This window comes from Bos grunniens, chromosome 1, assembly GCF_055505025.1.
Source record: "Bos grunniens cultivar Pamir isolate PY7600 chromosome 1, Bosgru_T2T1.0, whole genome shotgun sequence".
Lineage (NCBI taxonomy): Eukaryota > Metazoa > Chordata > Mammalia > Artiodactyla > Bovidae > Bos > Bos grunniens.
Window position 1 is genome coordinate 114,344,083 of NC_141165.1, and position 21,101 is coordinate 114,365,183.

The 21,101-nt window shown below is 41.5% G+C and overlaps 1 protein-coding gene across 6 annotated transcripts in view; it reads right to left on the minus strand.

The window, feature by feature from the left end:
- The window catches only part of ST3GAL6 (ST3 beta-galactoside alpha-2,3-sialyltransferase 6), an 87,541-nt gene that overhangs the window by 45,241 nt on the left and 21,199 nt on the right, over positions 1-21,101 (minus strand). For 2 of the 6 annotated variants that reach the window (XM_086410619.1, XM_086410674.1), the window contains exons 1-3: positions 18,098-18,237; positions 2,329-2,417; positions 55-154 (exon numbers count right to left, since the gene is read on the minus strand). In XM_086410619.1, the coding sequence (XP_086266745.1) occupies positions 55-143 (89 nt within the window). In that variant the 5' untranslated portion in view covers positions 144-154; positions 2,329-2,417; positions 18,098-18,237. Of the gene's footprint in view, positions 1-54; positions 155-2,328; positions 2,418-6,777; positions 6,862-18,097; positions 18,251-21,101 lie in introns of those variants that run through there. The other 4 variants (XM_086410640.1, XM_086410648.1, XM_086410630.1 and 1 more) reach the window with 3 other exon arrangements.

The following is a 21,101-nucleotide window of genomic DNA, read 5'->3' on the forward strand; positions in this document are numbered from 1 at the left end:
CCATGTGAAAGACCCAGTCGGGGGCCATTTTTAAGCAGCAAAAATAAGACTTACCCGTAGTCATTTGTTCGCCACAATATACAATGCAGCACATAATAGAGGAAGACAGCACTCAGGAAGATGGCCAAAAGGTACCCTCTCATGGCTGGCCCACCTGAACACAGGGAATGAAGCCAAGATCATTACACAGATGATTTACACAATGACCTACCTACAAGCATTAGCGAATAAAGAAACATATAGAGGGAAGAACAGAAGAAACTGATGTCAGCCTGTTATTTTGGAAACACCTACTAAATATGCAGAAAGAGAATTTTTTTTTTCTGTCTCTCATCTTTTTTAAACAACACAACACGATCCATGTTTAGAACAATACTTTCCCGTATTAAAGAAGTAAAACATTCAGAACAAAATTTTACACATCCATTTAATACCCATTTTTTTAAAAAATATCTATTTTCTCTCTCTCAAGAGAAAGTGAATATATACCTTAAGATGTAAAAAAAACATTTTGTTTCATCAGTGCTCAAAATGACTTTTAAATGTTATATAAGCTAAAAGTCATTTCCTCACTTTAAAAGACTGGGGAAAAAACTACTAAAAAATATTTACCATAGCCTCAATTTTTACACACTTTTATATGCACCATGTCACAGCATAGGTAAGTTTAGCACCTTTACAAAATAGATTTTTTTTTAAGCCTAAAACATTTTCTTTAGTTTCCACTTCTGCTTCATAGGCAGATATGAATATGTTCTCACTTCTACATGTAAGTAAATGTGAAAGACAAATTTAAAAATGTTTTTATTTCAGTGCATCTTTGCATCTCTTACCAGGTTTCTGGTCCATCTAGACTTGAACGTACCACTCCACTCACTCTTGTCCAAAGTGTGAAAGTGTTTAGTCACTCAGTCATGTCTGACTCTGGGATCCCATGGACTGTAGCCTGCCAGGCTCCTCTGTTCATGGGATTCTCCAGGCAAGAATATTGGAGTGGGTAACCATTTCCTTCTAGAGAGGATCTGCCTGGCCCAGGGATCGAACCCAGGTCTCCTGCATTGGCAGGCGGATTCTTTACCATCTGAGCCACCAAGAAAACTAACCTCAATTAGGGCGATGCAGTGTAGAACATGTGAGTCTAGTTAGATTCTTTTTTCTTTTTGTAATTTTATTGAAATGTATGTGATTGGTTAGATTCTTAAAGAGTGCCATTGCCTTTATAGGTATAATCGACTACACTCGAAACTGTTCTTGATAATGTGACGTCATCATAACAAGTGTCATTAATTGTTCTGGGCACAATTAGAGTTGAGACTCTCAGGAGCTATTGAGGGAGCGGGGCTGTTTGGAAGTGATCCTCAACTGTAGTGATGATCCCATGGAGATTGCTAGGCGCGCCACCCTCGCCGTCAGCTGTTGCTTCTCACTGCAATGAATGCAGCCACCACCCCCACATGCCACTATTATAAACTAATTAGAAGCGAAGGCTGTGTCAGGAGGAAGCAAATGAATGCCTTAAACAAGCAAACTTTAGTTTACACATACTTCCAGTTTAGCAACAAAATCCCCAATCAACACTGGTTGGAAATCAGAGGACAGAAATCATGGCCCAACTCCACATAATTCCTGGCCTGGGGGTGGGAGGGCCTTAGGTAAATTAGTCTTCCTCTTCCAGCCCGACTGTTCTCACATGTTGAGGAGTGACAGCACACAAGCATCCTCTTTGGGCCAGTAGACACATTAGCCAAAAGGATGGGCATCTGGCATAACTGAGGACACAAAAGTGAGTGCTGAAGAAGCGTGTATATCTTATGGTTGTTTGTTTTCTAAAACTAAAGCCAGCTCTGAGTTTTGTTTCCTACACAGTCAAGTGCATGGGTTTGAGAAAACCAAAGGGAGACTTGGCCCACCCATTGGGCAACCTGAGCAGTATTCCTATTGGACTGAAGGGAAGAGTCAACTGCGCACAGCCATGGCACAAAGGCCACACCCTCTGCTGGCAGAGAGAGTAAAGCAAGGAAGGGCACAGATCTTCCTGGGCCCAGGCCTCCCTGTCCACTTTATTCTGTCTTCCTCATCCCTCTGTAATATATGTCTTGACATATTATGCATTATTTTAGAAATCATCTTAAGTTTTTGGTAAAAAGCAAGAAATAAATTGCATGATCATCCAGTGGGTAAAAAAAAAAAAAAAGTATGGTTCTGGGTTTCTTGAGAAATAATTGGCAAAAAAAAAAAATCCAAGGAATGGAGAAAACTCAGGTTTTGGATGATCAGAGTGAAAGCCCAAGAAAATGAGGCAGTGAAGATGGTGGATGCATCACTTACCTAGTTTATTGAGGAAACAAGGACAGCGAGACAGCGAGCCTGACCTTTAGGACATGTGCAGCAAATGCTGGCTCCACTTCTTCCCCTTCCTGTGTGAGAGAATAATGTCTGCTCAGTCGTATCCAACTCTTTGCGGCCCTGTGGACTGTAGCCTGCCAGGCTCCTCTGCCCATGGAATTTTCCAGGCAAGAATACTGGAGTGGGTTGCCATTTCCTTCTCCAGGGGGTCCCAGACCCTGGGATCGAACCCGTGTCTTTTGCGTCTCCCACACTGGCAGGCAGATTCTTAACCACTAGCACCACCTGGGAAGCCCATGTGAGAGAAGTGATCATATTAAACCCTTTAGCCAGAGGCCATGAGCCAGGCTTCATGCGGACAGGATACAGGGAGCTGGCTTGGACTGGCCTTGGCTCATGCCTCGGACTGAACTGGCCCTGGCAAATGTTTCTTTTTTCATGCGTCACACAAACACGAATGTAGGATAAATACAAAAAACTCCAAAGAACACTGAGGAACTCTATATATCCTGTGACTCATCTAAAAATACACCGCAACTAAGCCTTTTTTGTTGCATTATCTGATGGTTTCAGTTATCAGCGATGTTTAGCAACTAAGTTCTAAAATGCACAAATTAGACTTGGACCAAGAAAGTTTTAGAAATTACGAATACCAGGCTTAAGACTGTCCTGGAAGGCATTTTACCATGGGCCAAAATAATCACCAAACAATTTGTTTAAATACTCAAATATTTAAGACTCCATCCAAAGTAACATCAGTTATGCAAACACTCAACAAGGATACCACTTACCAGTAACAGCAGTTTTTTAAAAAACATACTTAGGGCTTCCCTGGTACAGGAGACACGAGGTTCGATCCCTGATCTGGGAAGACCCCATATGCTGTGGAGCAACTAAGCCCACACACCACAACTACTGAGCCTGTGTTCTGGCACCCAGGAGCCGCAACTGCTGAAGTCCAAGCCAGCCCACCCTCCACAACAAAAGAAGCCGCTGCAATCAGAGAGCTGAACACTGCAAAAAGAAGCCGCTGCAATCAGAGAGCTGAACACTGCAACTAAAGAGTAGCCTGCACGCAGTGAAGACCCAGCACAGTCAAATATAATTAAAATTAATCAAAAAAAAATTTGCATCTAAGGTAAAGCAGCACATTAAAGTCTAAAGGAAGAACTCAGTATTTTCAATTCAGTTTGCTTACCTGTCCCTCAAAATATATTCCTTGGAAATTTTACCTATTACTTTACAGAACAAGGAAGTATGAGTAAGTGAGATTGTTGTTTTTGCCTCACCAGTTCGTTGTTTAGTTGAAACCAAAGAAGGGTGAGAAACATTTTTTTCCCTTCAAAATGTAAAATGAATCTATTCATGAAGGGTCACTGTGTACACCAACTCAAAAAAATTTTGGAAGCTTTTTCACTCTCTCATGTGTCATGGGCAACTCACAGCATCCATACTCAAGCTGCGAAGCAAACTGGGGACAGCCAGGATATCCGTGTGATAAGCATGTTGAGTTCTTCTGCTTGCTCACAGGAAAAAACTTGCAGAAATAAGTGAAGTCTCTAATTGTAAGTCTATAAATGACACAACCATTTTGCTTTAAGCCAAAGATTCAAAGCAACACCAGTTAGGATTTAATACAGAGTGCCTGGTTTAAAGGGAAACAAAGCCCTTCAACATAGCTCCAATAACCAAAACAAGTTTCAAAATCCTGACATTAAACAATACATAGCAGATTCTTGGCTGCAGATGCCACTATTAATAAGACCAGGGTCCCTAAAATACCCTGACAAAGTTTAAACCATAAATCAATTATTCACCTACAGTGTGAGTAGAGTTCCAAGGGAGAGCAGGAATCGCTGGCAGAGATCAAATGCTTATTTCTTCTCAAATCATGATACATAACTGAATGGATGAGTAATCTACATATGCCAGAGGCTTCCCCGGTGGCTCAATGGTAAAGTATCCACCTGCCAATACAGGAGACTGGGTTTCGATCCCTGGGTTGGGAAGATCCCTTAGAGTAGGAAACAGCAACCCACTGCAGTATTCTTGCCTGGGAAATCCCATGGACAGAGGAGCCTGGTGGGCTAGAGTCCATGGGGTCGCAAAGAGTCAGACAGGACTGAGTGACTGAGCACACACTACATATACCAAAGTGGGCTCAATCTTGGCAACAGGTTTTCCTTCTCTTTAATAATTAAAGTATATTTTTTAAGTTCATAAAAAGCTTGTATGCCATCACTTCACTTAAGGCTCAAAACAAGCTTGATAAATGGATGTGCAGGTATCATTTCCTTGATGAATGAAGGAACTGAAAGTTTCTCGGGGCGAGTTGTCCCAGCTCACATGGTGTAAGAAACAGAAGCAGACTAAGTGTGGCCATTGCTTTTCACAGTTCTATGCCTATCTATCAAGACAAAAGGCACGAGGGGAACCCAAACGAGAAAATTCAGACACACAGCTTCCTGAGAGTGCTCCACTGGTGGGCAGAGTTCCAAAATGCAAATTCAGACACAGTGGATGGGAGAGGGCTGCAGGGCAGGCTCCCCAAAGCGATATGGCAGGTTCAAGGGTCTGCACCGGCTGACAACTTGTTAACATGCACTTTCCTCAGCCCCTACTACACCTGAGTTTCTGGGGCTTGGGGACATGTATTCAAACAAGCGCCCTCCAGTCTGATTCTTATGCTGACCCAAATTAAAATTTGAGAATCATTGCTCTAGGATTCTCAAGGTAACCACGGAGGAAACAAATAACAAATGTACTGATACAGAGACCATAACAGACGTTACAATGATGACCCCGCTAGATGGCAAGACCCATGAGAGCAGGACTTGCCCATCATTTTATTTCCATGTATGTATCTGCATCTAACAAAACATGTTACACAGAAGACGCTAAGTAGACAGTCAATGAATGGAGTTCCAGGTCTCATAACTAGATGTTCTGTATTAATTTTTTTACCCAAAATGCTCAGCACATGGCCAATGCCCAGTGAATAATGGCTGATTAGAATCATTAAGATATATATGTATTATATATGTGTCAAGGCCCCTGATAAAATGCTTTTGGTATATTATCTAATGTAATCTTCACAATCACCTTGTAAGGGCTATAGTAAACTCGTATCTCCCATTTCACAAATAAGCATACTGAAGCTCAGAGAAACAGCAACTTTCCTGAGCTGATAAACTGCAGAACAGGTCTCAAACCCATATCTATCAGACCAGAGTTCACACACTGTACTGTTGCTCTCCAGATATGAGCTTTTATGAATGGGTGCAGGTCTATCCTTCTGATACCAGACTAAGCACTACACAAGGTCTAATCTGTCCATCCTGCCATCCCCCTATGCAGTGACAATCCTAGGAACTGGAGAAATGGAGATCAAGTTCATAGTCAAAAGCTGTGCTGAAATAAAACTCTACTATTCACAACCTTGTTGTTCCCTACCCCATTCTTCTGGATTTCAGTAAACCTGTTATTTTTTCCTCCAAGTGTCCTAGAGCAGTGATTCTCAAACTTCAGTATGCTTAAGATTCAAACTGGAGGGTTTTTATTTCAAGGTGCTTCCTTGAGCCCCAGAGAACCATAACAGTGTTGCTTACAAAAACTGAACAAAAACCCTATGGAATGACACTTGAAAATGTCAGATTCTTCTTTTTTTAGACTCTCCTAATGTTTTTTCGAATATAAAGGGGCTTGTTTTTCCAACCACCAGTTAGATAAAAGCATATTCGGCAGTAATTCTGGACACAGCATTCTATTCCCTAAGTACAAAAACCCCGTGGGTATCTCAATCAATATTATATGACTTCAGGGAAGAATCATGCTTCCCCATGTGGATGGACCCAGCCTGTCTGGCCTCTGTACACCCAGTGCCCTCCAGGCCCAGATGCAGACACATCCCTGAACCCATCTGAGGCTCAGTCCCACCCCAACCTCTGAGACTGATTCTGGCCCAAAGGAACTTGAGAAGCCTTCAGCAGCAGCTCAACAGTTTGGTCAGGTTCTTACTAATCCCACGCTGACCTTGAACATGTCATTCACCAGGCCTGAGTTCCTGCTGCCAGGTTCCTGAATTACACCTTAGTTTTCCAGGGTCTGCATTCTTCTTTCTCTCACAACTAACCCAGGAGCCCAGCAACCAAACTTCCAATTTTAAGTAAGTAGCATCCTAAACCGTGTCCTCATCCACTGTCGTCCCGACGCCCTCTGTTTCGCCAGCGACCAATGTCTTGCTGTGCTGCTGCTCTGCCTCTGCTCTCACCCAGCTAGTGCTCAACAAAAACACTAAATAACTTGCATGCTTGTGCAAGTTAGAAAAGGACATCCCTTCTGGCTCCGCAGAACCCTGTGCAGACAGAATTTCAACCACAAGTTTCCTCTCAGCTGCCCGCCCCTGTTCAAGGCTCGTCTCAACAATCTTACCAACTGGCCCTGCTCTCAGCCTGTGTCCGTTCAACCCTGGGAGAGGTCCTTCTTCACTCAGGGCTCCACCAGACCACAGCTCACGATGACACCCAAGACCATCTCAACTTGACAACAGATCTTACATCCTTCCTTCCTTCCTCTTTGTGTTTACTGCTTGCTCAGCCTGTAACTCCTCTGTGGTTACATGTCCCTGTGAGCATGAGTAGCAGCTCCATCTCTGCCCTGATGTCTAGGTCTCTGACTCCAGCCCCATGGGCCCCCAAAGCCTCCTAGATCCAGCCATCTCCACAGAGTCCAAGCCTTAAAGGAGACACACAGGACTCTGTAGTGATGGGCGGAAAGGCCTCAGTTCTCTTTAACTCATTTACTGCCCCTCTTTCAAGTAATGGTCCTTATTATGAATGGCACAATCCAAATGTGTCCCCTCATTTATACACCAAGAAGCTCCACCCTTTGGTGCTGATGATGGTATAAATAACAGCACACTTCATTAAGAAACTTCCCTGGTGGTTCAGATGGTAAAGAATCTCCCTACAATGCAGGAGACCTGGGTTCAATCCCTGGGTCAGGAAGATCCCCTGGAGAAGGGAATGGCTACTCACTCCATTCTTGCCTAGAGAATCCCATGGACAGAGGAGCCTGATGGATTCCTGTAGTCCATGGGGTTGCAAAGAGTCCGATGCAACTGACACTTTCACTTTTATTAAGTACTTAAAAAATGGCCAGCCTTGCCCTAAGCTCTTTCCACACACAATGATGAAAGCAGGGATGTTAGCATTCCCACTCAAGAGATCTTTCTATACATTATGGGAAACTTCTAAATTGTACATTCTGAAAAACTATAATCACTGTATTTTATAACTATAACAGCATGAACTTAATATAGTCACTTAACTTTTTAAGCAAGGGAATGATAAAGTATGCATCTATTAAAATATACTTAGAAATAATATAATATGAAAAACTGTTCAATTCACAGAGAGATAAATCTTAAGGAATTAGTAAATCTGGTTGATCAGATTTCTACTAGAAGGATCTGAAAATTTTCAATAGCCCATAATTTTAAAATAAAGAATAATACCTATAAAATTAAGTAGTAATATTATACCACCTTAAAAAGCTAAACTGAAATCTGAAGTTCTGAGCTACTGTTATTTACAACAAATTAAGGAGGGAAATCTGATATTACTGAGTAAATAAACAGAAAATTATAGTTTGATTTATGCACACTTCCCCCTACAAAAGATTTGTATAGTTTCAACAAATTGGAACAACTGTATACATTTGGCTGATTTCTAAACAGCATTTTGTTCATAGCAGAAGAAGAATATGTATCATTTTTTTTCTCTTCTTCCCCTCGGTTCTTCTGCTATACAATGCTATGCAGCTATTTCCTATATGCATACACATACCTCCTCTTTCAATCCTTCGAAAAAGCCAATGCTTTCCCCAGATTTCATCCCTAGGATGCATAGACATATCTTTTTACCCAATAAAAGCTAAGTCCTCAGTGCCAAAGCAGATGACCAAATCTTGCCCCCTAAACTGGGTATGCTCTCTGCAAAGAATATAAAAAGAAATGACTTATCAGCAGAATTTTGGTGTTTTTAATAGTGTAACAGGACACACCAAAATCATTCAGCTAATAGTATACTATACTAGATGTTAAAAATAAATGAACTGAAGCTCCTGTTTTCAAGATTTCTCCTCTGAGACTCAGCTTTGTTGAAAATAAACAAAGAAGTTTTTAAGGGAACTTCTTATGTTCCTACTGTTCATTCATATTTTCTCCCAGAGACTCATTTCTTCTCCCAGAGTGGAAATTTTCTCTACTTATATTAATGCTCCACTGACTTGGTAGACTCTATGAGTAAGAGGTACTGTTAACAGGTTAATGATGTGGCAAATTTTTAAGATTAACTGTGTACAGGGAAAAAATTATAATAAAATCCACCACTTTTAAGTATACAATTTCATGAGCTTTGACAAACCTGTAAGGTCGTGTAACAATCACCAAAATCATTTCCATCAAGTCTGAAAGTTCTTGCGTCCCTCTTTGGAGGCAATTCTCTCCCCCTAGATTCTGGCCCCTGATCTGTTTACCACTGCAGTTTCACTTCTCTAAAAGGCCATATAAATGGGATCAGATAGGTCGTATCTTATTTCTGGCTTATGTATATTAGCATAATGCTTTTGAAAAAAATTGCCCATGTCATTATTTCTACCAGGAATTCCTTCCTTTTCCTTATTGTGAGGGAAAAAATGTTGCTTGCCATCCCAATAAACAACACGGTTGCCCACCATCAAACCATCGGCCACTGCAGCCACTCTCCCCACTCCCTCTATCACCCCTAAAACCTCTGACAGCACACCCTGAGAGGGAGAAAAACAGGATATGGGTCCTCAACAGTTAAGATGTCTATCAAAGGAGTAATTTCAATGAGCCCAGACTTTGCATCTTCCCACACACAGAAAAGCACCAAAATCATTAACTTAAGATGTCCCTTTTGTGATTAGCAGTAATTTTCTGATATCCACCTATGTTTGTTTGTTTGGTTAGCAAAGCAAGCATTAGTTGCTCAGTCATGTCTGACTCTTTGTGACCCCATGGACTATAGCCCACAGGGCTCCTCTGTCCATGGAATTCTCCAGGCAAGGTCAGGGATCTTCCTGACCCAGGGATCAAACCTGGATCTCCTGCATGGCAGACAGATTCTTTACCATCTGAGCCACCAGGGAAGTCCTTTAATTTAGCAAAAACTCCTCTATATCCTAGCTCCTCCCTAACCTCTTTGGAACAGTTCCTCAGAGCTATCTGAGAGGCTGTCTCTCCAGTTACAGTCTTCAGAAAGGCCACCAAATAAAACATAATTCTCAACTTTTAGGTTGTATACTTTTTAAATTAGATGACATCGCTTCCATTTTATGTCCATACCATAATCACAGTTTATCAATTCACCAGTTAACAGACATTTAGTTACTATTATATAAATACAGCTACTGAAACCAAGCAGGACCCTGTGCGCTCGTGGGCACAGAGGCCTTCCTGTGCCCCCACCCCTTTCCTTGTTTGTACGGAACACCCTCCAGCCTCCGTGGCCTTCCCCGAGTTTTAAAGAGCAAATTCAAACAGTTGCTAATTAGGGAAGGAAGAGGATGCAGATACAAAGGAGACCCTGACACCAGGTTAAAAGAGCGAAGGACCTGCACACATCTAGATCCTTATCAGCAACCATACGCTTGGATCACTGCCATAAAATTCTTCACCAAACCCCTCCAGGAGGGGATACACAGTTTTTCAGAGCACAAGACTGCTGTGTTCCCCTTTGCCTGGCAAAGTAATAAAGCTCTTCCTTTTAAATTCACCCAAAACTCTGTCTCTCAGATTCAATTTGACACTGGTGCACAGAGACTTCCGTTTTCAGAGACTTCAGTTTTCAGAATCACTACACTAAAAATTAAGGATTTGGGTATACACATGTTATCATGGGTCACATAGTAAATGTATTTCTTAACTTACATGAAGATTATTTGCTTCAATCTCTCAGTTAAAAGGAAAATCCTCTATCTATAAACAATTCACATTACCGATGCCACTGAACCATACAAACCACTGACATGGGTAAGAACGGATTACCCTACTACTATTGAACACTTATTACTGATGTGTGCTCTACTTCAAGACATGGTGAACAGAGCTCCTGGTCTGGCGAGAGAAGTTACATTGTTCCAAAAGGAGTATGATTATCTTCTGTGGTAAGTAGAATGAAACATTTTAGATCCCAGCTCCTCAGAGTGTGGTTCAAAAACCAGCAGGACCCCATGGGGCCCTCCCTGGTATAAATCCTTCCTGTGTCTCCCACTTTCTGTTTGTAGGAAACAGACCTTCCCTGAGTTTCAAAGGGCAAACAGTCACTAACCAGGACAGAGAGGGGATGTAGAAACGAGGAGGAGCAGTCAAGAAACAACAGTGCAGCCTCAGGGCAGTGTCCTGGCTCCTCCTCAAGGAATATACGTCATTATGCATGCTTGATGAGCTCTTTCAAATCCCAAAAGATGATGCTGTGAAAGTGCTGCACTCAATATGCCAGCAAAATTGGAAAACTCAGCAGTGGCCACAGGACTGGAAAAGGTCAGTTTTCAGTCCAATCCCAAAGAAAGGCAATGCCAAAGAATGCTCAAACTACCGCACAATTGCACTCATCTCACATGCTAGTAAAGTAATGCTCAAAATTCTCCAAGCCAGGCTTCATGGTATGTGAACCATGAACTTCCAGATGTTCAAGCTGGTTTTAGAAAAGGCAGAGGAACCAGAGATCAAACTGCCAACATCTGCTGGATCATTGAAAAACCAAGAGAGTTCCAGAAAAACATCATTTCCACTTTATTGGCTATTGCAAAGCCTTTGACTGTGTGGATCACCACAAACTGTGAAAAATTCTTAAAGAGATGGGAATACCAAACCACCTGACCCGCCTCTTGACAAACCTATTTGCAGTTCAGGAAGCAACAGTTAGAACTGGACATTGAGCAGCAGACTGGTTCCAAATAAGGAAAGGAGTACGTCAAGGCTATATATTGTCACCATGCTTATTTAACTTATATGCCGAGTATATCATGAGAAACACTGGGCTGGATGAAGCACAAGCTGGAATCAAGATTGCTGGGAGAAACATCAATAACCTCAGGTATGCAGATGATACCACCCTTATGGCAGAAAGTGAAGAAGACCTAAAGAGCCTCTTGATCAAAGTGAAAGAGAAGAGTGAAAAAGTAGGCTTAAAGCTCAACATTAAAAAACTAAGATCATGGCATCCGGTCCCATCATTTCATGGCAAATAGATGTGGAAACAGTGGTAGATTTTATTTTTGGGGGGCTCCAAAATGACTGCAGATGGTGCTTGCACCATGAAATGAAAGATACTTGCTCCTTGGAAGAAAAGTTATGACCAACCTAGACAGCATATTAAAAAACAGAGCCATTGCTTTGCCAACAAAGGTCCATCTAGTCAAGGCTATGGTTTTTCCAGTAGTCATGTATAGATGTAAGAGTTGGACTATAAAGAAAGCTGAGAGCCGAAGAATTGATGCTTTTGAACTGTGGTGTTGGAGAAGACTCTTGAGAGTCCCTTGGACTGCAAGGAGAACCAACCAGTCCATCCTAAAAGAAATTAGCCCTGAATATTCATTGGAAGGACTGATACTGAGGCTAAAACTCCAATACTTTGGCCACCTGATATGAAGAACTGACTCATTTGAAAAGACCCTGATGCTGGGAAAGATTGAAGGTGGGAGGAGAAGGGGAGGACAGAGGATGAGATGGTTGAATGGCATCACCAACTCAATAGACATGAATTTGAGTAGACTCCGGGAGTTGGTGATAGACAGGGAGCCCTGGCACACTGCGATTCATGGGGTCGCAAAGAGTCGGACATGACTGAGCAACTGAACTGAACTGAACTGAACTTAATTTCCTTCCAGTCTTCTCTAGTCTCTACAGTTTTCAATCCCTAAAACGCCTCCCTTGGGTGGCACAGGGTCTCACTCCTGTAAAGAGTCGGACATGACTCAGCGACTGAACTGAACTGAACTGATGCATGTTTGAGTTCTTCTGCAGAAACTACAGCATCCCACCCAGGCATAAGATGGTAACTTCAGGCTCAGCACAAGATTCCTGGAACATACCCTGTTACCTCACCACCAACCAATCAGAACAAAGTCACACACCCTGCCTCTCTCATCCCATATTTTACCCATAAAAACTTCTCCCCCCAAATAAACTGAGAGGTCAGGGGTTTTGAGCACAAGCCACCCATTCTCTTGGCTTGGCCCTGCAATAAACCTTTCTCTGCTCCAAAATCTGACATTTAGTTATCTGGCCTCACTATAGGCTCATGAACCTTCATTGGTTAACAGTTTCAGTATCACCTGGGAACCTGGTAGAGATGCAGAATCTCAGCTCCACTCCTTGATCCACAGAATCAAATACGCATTTTAACAAGATCCCCAGTGATCTGCGTGTTTGAGAAGCATTGCTGGAGCGGGTCCAAGGAAAAAGGAGTTAGATCCCATGAAGAGGATCAGGGCTTCACAAAAAGCAGTCTGAGAGGAACTGGAAGCTCGTTCTAAGTTCCATAATACCACTTTTAAGAGTCCTTTGGGCTTGATCTTTGAAAATTTCTAATCAACAGAATTTTGTCTGAACAAACTAGAGGACTCTCTGAAAATAAATGGCTTTGAGAAAAATTTTGTTCACCATTCTAGGAGATGTTTGCAGTCTCTTTGTAAATTCCCAGACATTTTCTTTCCTATATTGTTTACAGCCTCAGAGAAAATATATAGGATTTCTCTCAGATTACACCTAAGGGACAGACACTTCATTCTTCATCACCTTATTTACCTAAAAGGGCCAACTGAATTGCCAAACAATCACAACAACATTTCCAATGACTGCTATTCACAACTGGAACCCAAGTATTATAGATCTTAGAGCTAGAAAAACTGCAAGAGTTCAGGGCATTCAGGCAGAGTAAGGTCTTATGTCACCACATAACAGGAGAAGCAGACAGGATTTAGGAAAAAAGTAAAGACTTGCCAAAAGTGACCTCACTCATAAGTAGCAGAGTTGGCAGCTCAGGAGAACATTTTTATGTGGGTTTTCCTTCAGCCTGATTCCAGGCCCATGGTGGGTACACAGTAATAACCCTGCAGTCTTAGGAAAAGGAGTACGTCAAGGCTGTATATTGTCACCCTGCTTATTTAACTTCTATGCAGAGTACATCATGAGAAACACTGGGCTGGAAGAAGCACAAGCTGGAATCAAGATTGCCGGGAGAAATATCAGATATGCAGATGACACCACCCTTGTGGCAGAAAGTGAAGAGAAACTAAAAAGCCTCTTGATGAAAGTGAAAGAGGAGAGTGAAAAAATTGGCTTAAAGCTCAACATTCAGGAAACTAAGATCATGGCATCTGGTCCCATCACTTCATGGCAAATAGATGGGGAAACAGTGGAAACAATGGTTGACTTTATTTTTGGGGGCTCCAAAATCACTGCAGATGGTGATTGCAGCCATGAAATTAAAAGACGCTTACTCCTTGGAAGGAAAGTTATGACCAACCTAGATAGCATATTCAAAAGCAGAGACATTACTTTGCCAACAAAGGTCCATCTAGTCAAGACTACGGTTTTTCCAGTGGTCCTGTATGGATGTGAGAGTTGGATTGTGAAGAAAACTGAGCGCTGAAGAATTGATGCTTTTGAATTGTGGTATTGGAGAAGACTCTTGAGAGTCCCTTGGACTGCAAGGACATCCAACCAGTCCATTCTAAAGGAGATCAGTCCTGGGTGTTCTTTGGAAGGAATGATGCTAAAGTTGAAACTCCAGTACTTTGGCCACCTCATGCGAAGAGTTGACTCATTGGAAAAGACTCTGATGCTGGGAGGGATTGGGGGCAGGAAGAAAAGGGGACGACAGAGGATAAGATGGCTGGATGGCATCACCGACTTGATGGATGTGAGTCTGAGTGAATTCCAGGAGTTGGTGATAGACAGGGAGGCCTGGCGTGCTGCGATTCATGGGGTTGCAAAGAGTCGGACACGACTGAGCGACTGAACTGAACTGAACTTCATTTCATTCCAGTCCTCTCCAGTCTCTACAGTTTTCAATCCCTAAAATGCCTCCCTTGGGCGGCACAGGGTCTCACTCCTGCTACCTGAGCTTCTAAGTCCTTTTTCTTCTTCCTCACCACACCTAAATACAGGTGTTCTCGAGCTCTTATCTCAATCCTGTTCCTAAACCCATGTTCTCATTACTTCTCAAACCACTAGCAATGATCTCTAAGCTATCTTCCCTTTAAACCAGCCCACGTGCTTGCTGGCATAAACTCTCCAAAGGCCAGCTCGCATTTTGTCACCTGCCCCACAGGAAAACCTTCAGTGGCATTCCACTGTCTGCCAAATACACATAAAATCGCTTAGCCTGGCATTTAAGAATCTTTAATTTGGTTCTTCCATCTTCCTTCTCATCTTCTTCATACAATTTAGTCTTTGTAGGTAGCAGCACAATTGGGTGTTAAAGTTGCCTGTGTGGTGATCAGACCCCTCGGTTGAATTTCAGTTCTACTTCTGTCTAGTCATATGACCCTAGGAAGTTTTTAAATCTCTTTATACCTCATCTGTAAAATGGGAATAAAGATAGTACCTAATAGAGCTAGGTAAGTTGTAAATATAAAGCACTTAGAAAAATGTCTGGCACATGATAAGGACTTTCCTAATCTTGTTTTTAATTCTTCTTTTAAAACTAATAAAGTATCAGCTGCCCATACACCAAGACGTCGCTAAAAAACTAACTTCATAACATCCTTGTAAATATACTATAGAACTCATGACGTTGTACAACAAAAGTCAAAAAAAAAAAAATTAAGCTTCCATTACTGTATGCTAGCTGTTATTTCTCTACATTCATTTAAACATTTCAAAGTATCTGTATTATAAAGCCTTACTCATCTGCTTATAAAATAAAAAGGCATTTAAGATAATAGTAAATCATTAGCAAAACTCAGACCATATTTCTGGCTATAGAAGCCATACTGTTTTATGCTTTTCATAATAAAACTGCTCCGAGCACTAGTAAAACCAAACAACCTAGATTTGTAATCAGCTGCTGCTGCTGCTGCTAAGTCACTTCAGTCGTGTCCGACTCTGTGCAACCCCAAATTTATGTCTTGAAGCAAGAAATGAAATCAAGAGCTTTACAGATAATCTGACTTGGAAAATAGTTTTCATATTACACTCTGATTTGGATCCATTACAATGCTGAGGATTCAAATACTATGTTCGAGGCTCAGAAGCAAATGCTGGGGTCAATCAGCAACACCTAACACCTTCATCCTAATAAGGTAAGGATGAAGAGCTGAATATCTGTCAGCCCTAGACTGGGAATGGAGAAAGAAGAAGAAACAACGCAACAGAGGGCAATAAAACTAAATGCTTTGGGTATATAACTCACTTAATCCTCAAAACCACCCCTTAAGAAAGGCCACCCCTATCATAGAGATGAAGACACTAAAGCACAGAGAAGTTATAATGTGCCCACAGATGCTCAAGTGGTAAGTGGCAGTGCTGGAATTTGAACCCAGGTACACACCAGAATCTCTGCTCTTCACTGTTAGGCTATAAAGACTCAAAATAGTTCCATCTTCTTGATAGAAGGAGATATATAGGCAGACAGGAAAGGCAGTTCCACAAATCACCAAGAGATTACAGCCCAGCAATGGTGGTTTAGTTGCTAAGTCGTGTCTGACTCTTGATACCCCATGGACTGTAGCCTGCCAGGTTCCTCTGTCCACAGAATTCTCCTGACAAGAATACTGGAGTGGGTTGCCATTTCCTTTTCCAGGGGATCTTCCTGACTCAGTGATTGAACCCATGTCTCCTGCACTGCAGATGGATTCTTTACCACTGAGCCACAAGGGAAGCCCTTTAAAGCTCAGATTTCATTCAGTTAAGATGTTTCTGGGACTTTGCTGCTGGTCCAGTGGTTAAGAATCACCTGCCAGTGCAGGGGACACGGGTTCAATCCCTGTTCCAGGAAGACTCCACGTGTCTTAAGGCAATTAAGCCCATGAGGCACAACTACTTTGTGCTTGAGAGCCCATGCTCTAGAGAAGCCACTGTAATGAGAAACCTAGAGAGTAGCCCCTGCTCAGTGTAACTACAGAAAGCCCGAATGCAGCAACGAAGACCCAACGTAGCCAAACATAAATATTCTGGCAGGAAGAAACTAAAGACCCAGCCCTACCTCCAGCCTATGCTCAAGAGTTCTGCAAGCCCAGTGGCTTGGGACACGAGGAATAGGCTTTGAATCCACTCATAATTTTGGTGGGAACAATGAAGATCTCAAGAGATTCCCAAGGACTAAATCCCCAAACCACTGTAAATGCCCAAACTCCCCAGTACCCGTAAAGGACAATGTTGTCAGTCAATAAGTGTCCTTCACAAAATGATATGTAAACAAAGTGATGACAAATTTGCTAGATGAATAATAGTTCTCTGACAAATCTCAACGTATCAGAAAGATGATGGATTCATGGGTAAAACACAGAGCTAATTCCTAGTAGACATTTGAGCTCCAGAGCTTTCTCAGAATAAATTTATAAATTGGTGTATATTTGTACATGGGATTCTAGGAATGTAAGGAGAATATAACTACAAACTATATTAAAATACTTGAGTGAATATTATTAATTGTAGCATAAAGGCAGAGAGGGAACTAGAGTTCATTCTAACACAGCTGGTGAACAGCACTTGTGATGCATGTAATATTCTAGTTGTAACTTCAGTTTACTTACTCTTTCACTTTGATGTTGGTTTAGAACAGTCCCAAAGAAGGCCATTAAGATTGAGAATAAAAATAATAACTAAAGCTTTTATAGCTCAATCTTGGGATATGCTAGAGAACTGACTCATTTGAAAAGACCCTGATGCTGGGAAAGATTGGGAGGAGAAGGGGATGACAGGATAAGATGGTTGGATGGCATCACCAACTCAATGGACAGGAGTCTGAGTAAACTCGGGGAGGTGGTGATGGACAGGGAGGCCTGGAGTGCTACAGTCTGAGGAGAGGCAAAGGGTTGGACAGGACTGAGCAACTGGACTAAACTGAACTGAAAGAGTCACTGGTTACATAATAACATAGTTTCAAAGGCCCTCTGGCTACATGTTAAACTAGTAAGAGATAAATTAACAGGTAGCTGTATACATAGAAGGAGAGGGTATTTAAAGTCACCAGCCAGCATAAAACTGTTGTAAAGCACAGGGAGCTCAGCTTGGTGCTCAGTGCTGACCTGGAGGGGTGGGATAGAGGGTGGGGTAGAATGGAGAGTGGGGTGAGAGGGAGGTTCACAAAAAGCAGGATATATGTAGACATATGGCTGAAGAGTTGACTCATTGGAGAAAACTCTGATGCTGGGAGGGATTGGGGGCAGGAGGAGAAGGGGATGACAGAGGATGAGATGGCTGGATGGCATCACTGACTCGATGGACCTGAGTCTCAGTGAACTCCGGGAGTTGGTGATGGACAGGGATGCCTGGCGTGCTGCGATTCATGGGGTCGAAAAGAGTCGGACACGACTGAGCGACTGATCTGATCTGATGGTTGGATCACTTTGTTATTAAAGCAGAAACTAACACAACATTGTAAAGCAATTATATACCAATAAAGACAGTTTAAACTCTATAAGAATTGTATCAGAACATTTCAAGTGTTCAAACATCTAAGAAGTCTGAGATGACAGTCCTGGTGCTTTTGCTCACCTGCACTTTTAGGAATCTGTTTCCCAGAGGTCCTCTTTGTTTGTGAGGGTGTAGAATGTGGTAAGAGCGCCGGAGGCCCAGAAGGCTGCTGCTATACTGTCCACTAGAAATTATCCAAGATAAGAGGTTGTGCTGCTTCTTCACTTCCAAGTGCTGAAACAAAACACAAATTCAGCATGCTTACAAGGATGGCTCAGCAACTCAAGAAAAATCTTAAGCCATTAAAAAGAAAAGTCTTAATGAAAACACTGCTTTAGTAAAGTCACTATAGGCCCCTCCCTAAATTCTCCACAGGATGATTACCAAAAACAAAGAAACCCAACAGCAAAACCGGCTGCATGTACTACATGACTGTAGCTCATGACTGGTTATCCACGGGATCCAGCTCAGTCTCCTTGAAAAAAATAACAGATCCAACTCAATTAATCCGGAGCAACCTGGTAATGAAAGAACCATCTGTCTCCTTTTTCAGCTCCTCTCTACACATACACACAGCTTTATTGTTCAATGCAGAGGTGAGAGAAGGAGCTGCTGGAAAACTCTGAAGAGCAAGGGGAGGGAGGGAGATAGGAGGAGGAGGAGAGATCAAGAACAAAAATATCCAGAAGGAAGGGTGGGAAATTAGTGAGAACAGCAACTGCTTTAACAATGTGTGGTAGGCTACTTTCTCCAAAAAACTTTGGAAGAAAAAAATCTCAAATTGCTCCTGCTACCATTTTTCTTATACAAGACTAAAAACTCTGATACAGAAACAAATAAAACATAAAACCCTGCATGTTCTGTATTTCTTGTGTTAGTAGAAAGTGTGTGTGTGTTTTTTTTAATAAAAACTCTTAGGAAACAAATATCAAAAACAAAACCACTAAAAATAGAGCAAATATTTATTTCAGAACTCATTTATGACTCTAATATCCTACAATAAGAAAATGATTACACTTAATTATGAAAATCATAGAGTAACATGAAAAATATTTAGATTCTACCAAATAAAGTTTTAAAAAGCTGAGTACATTTCCATACGTGAGATGTTATGTGTGGTGACTCATGGCTGCAAGAGAGAGAAAAAAGAAATCAGTTGATATGCTGAGTTGTGGACTGCATGGGATTTTTTTTTCTCTAAAGTTCAAAATTTATGGAGAAACAGAAAATGCTTATTTTCATATATTTCAATATACATTTCACTTGTGAAGTGCTAAGCAGTTTGTGCATTTAGAAATCAGAACAAAAGCAAAGGGGTGCTCTTTAGTGGCAATTATAATAGAAGACTTCTATTCTATTCTATTAGGGAATTCCCTGGTAGCTCAGTTGGTAAAGAATATGCCTGCAGTGCAGGAGACCAGGGTTCAATCCCTGGGTGGGAAAGATCCCCTGGATCTCTTGCCTCCAGTACTCTTGCCTGGAAAATCCCATGAACAATGGAGACTGGCAGGCTACTGTCCATGGGTTTCAAGTCAGACACAACTTAGCAACTAAACAACCACCATTCTATTCTATCCTAATTCTATGATAATAGAAGTCTCCACCATGAGACAGAATTTTGAACCTAAGGAAATTGCAGATAATGATAAACTTGCACCTCAGAATCATTCTCCCTAAATGTATAGAAAGCACAACTCCTGGGTTTCTATTGTCTTCAACCTATACTAGTTACTATCTACTAGAGTCAAAAAGCGATCAAAAATCTGAAGCTGGAAGGTTAGTCAAGAAACCTCAAACAATGTCACACCAGGAATAGCTAGAGGATGGGGATTTAGTTACACCTGGAGAAGCTTAAATCATGGAAGGCAAACAAGATAGCTATTCTCAAGTCTGAATGACCTTCATGAAAAAGAGGCATAGCCTGGTTCTGAGGGCTAGTGGGGGTTAATCCAAGGCCAGTGAGTGCAAAATTCAAGGAATTAACAACTTTGAAGTTGGCATGGAGAAACACGCTTAGGTTACCTAAAGACAATACAGGTTCCATTTCTGGACAATGAGTCGCTCATTGCTAAAGATACTGTTTTAAAAAACTGCTTGGGATGGATTTGTATAGTAGTCCTTAAAAAACTTTAATGTCCATTATCATCACCTGAGCACCTTGTAAACTGTTGGTTCCTGTCAGAAGGTCAGAGGGTCATGAGATTCTGCATTTCTTGCAAGCTCCAAGGTGATGTCCATGCTAATGCAGTGTGGTTACAAGTGTTAGAATGTTACTTAAACCAGTATTTCCCAAAGTTTTCTAACAACATGACTTCAAAAGTACTCTCCAACCCTGATTTGGGGGCAGATGATTAATAAATTTTATATATTAAGTAGTTATTACTGGAATTTTGCAGGCACACACTTTCAAATTAAAAATAAATAAATAAATAAAGCTATGGGTTGGTACCTTCCAATATCCCCCCAGCTGATACTTTAAAGCAATAACCAATTTTGCCCAATTTTAAACAATACTTTTTTTTTTAACTTCCTTTAAAAAAAAAAAAGTTAAAAAATGACAATTTTACTCCAAGTTTGGCAAAGTAAGTGTGTCCCAGTGAATGAATGAATGCATGCTCAGCATTTAAAATGCAGTTACTTATGATTTCCGTATACAACAGTTAACAGAGAAGTAGGATAAGATAAAACATAGCTATAACTTTTTTTCCTGTGATTTGTATTAAAAATCATGTGTCTCCAAAGTGAGGGTATGCGGACAGAAGACTCCCAAGGCGACACTTGTGGTCTTCTTTTTCCATGTAGGGCTCTGCCCTGACATTTCACCTCTCCTCCACCCCATTTGGGTGGTAAAATCCCTTCAATGGTTTGAAAGTTTCCTTCTTGCTCAGATTTTGCTTAGCTCTCTCCTTATCTAAGAAACTTGGGCTTTTAATCAGTTCAAAATCCTAAGTGACGTCTTTCCTGGAGAAATATGCTGGTATCTGAACACACAGCCCTTCCTCAAATTTTAAATCCTTCATAGGTTTCTCTCCCAGAATAAATAAGCCCACAGCTAAGAGGGAACCAGCTTCCTGTCTTTCCTCCT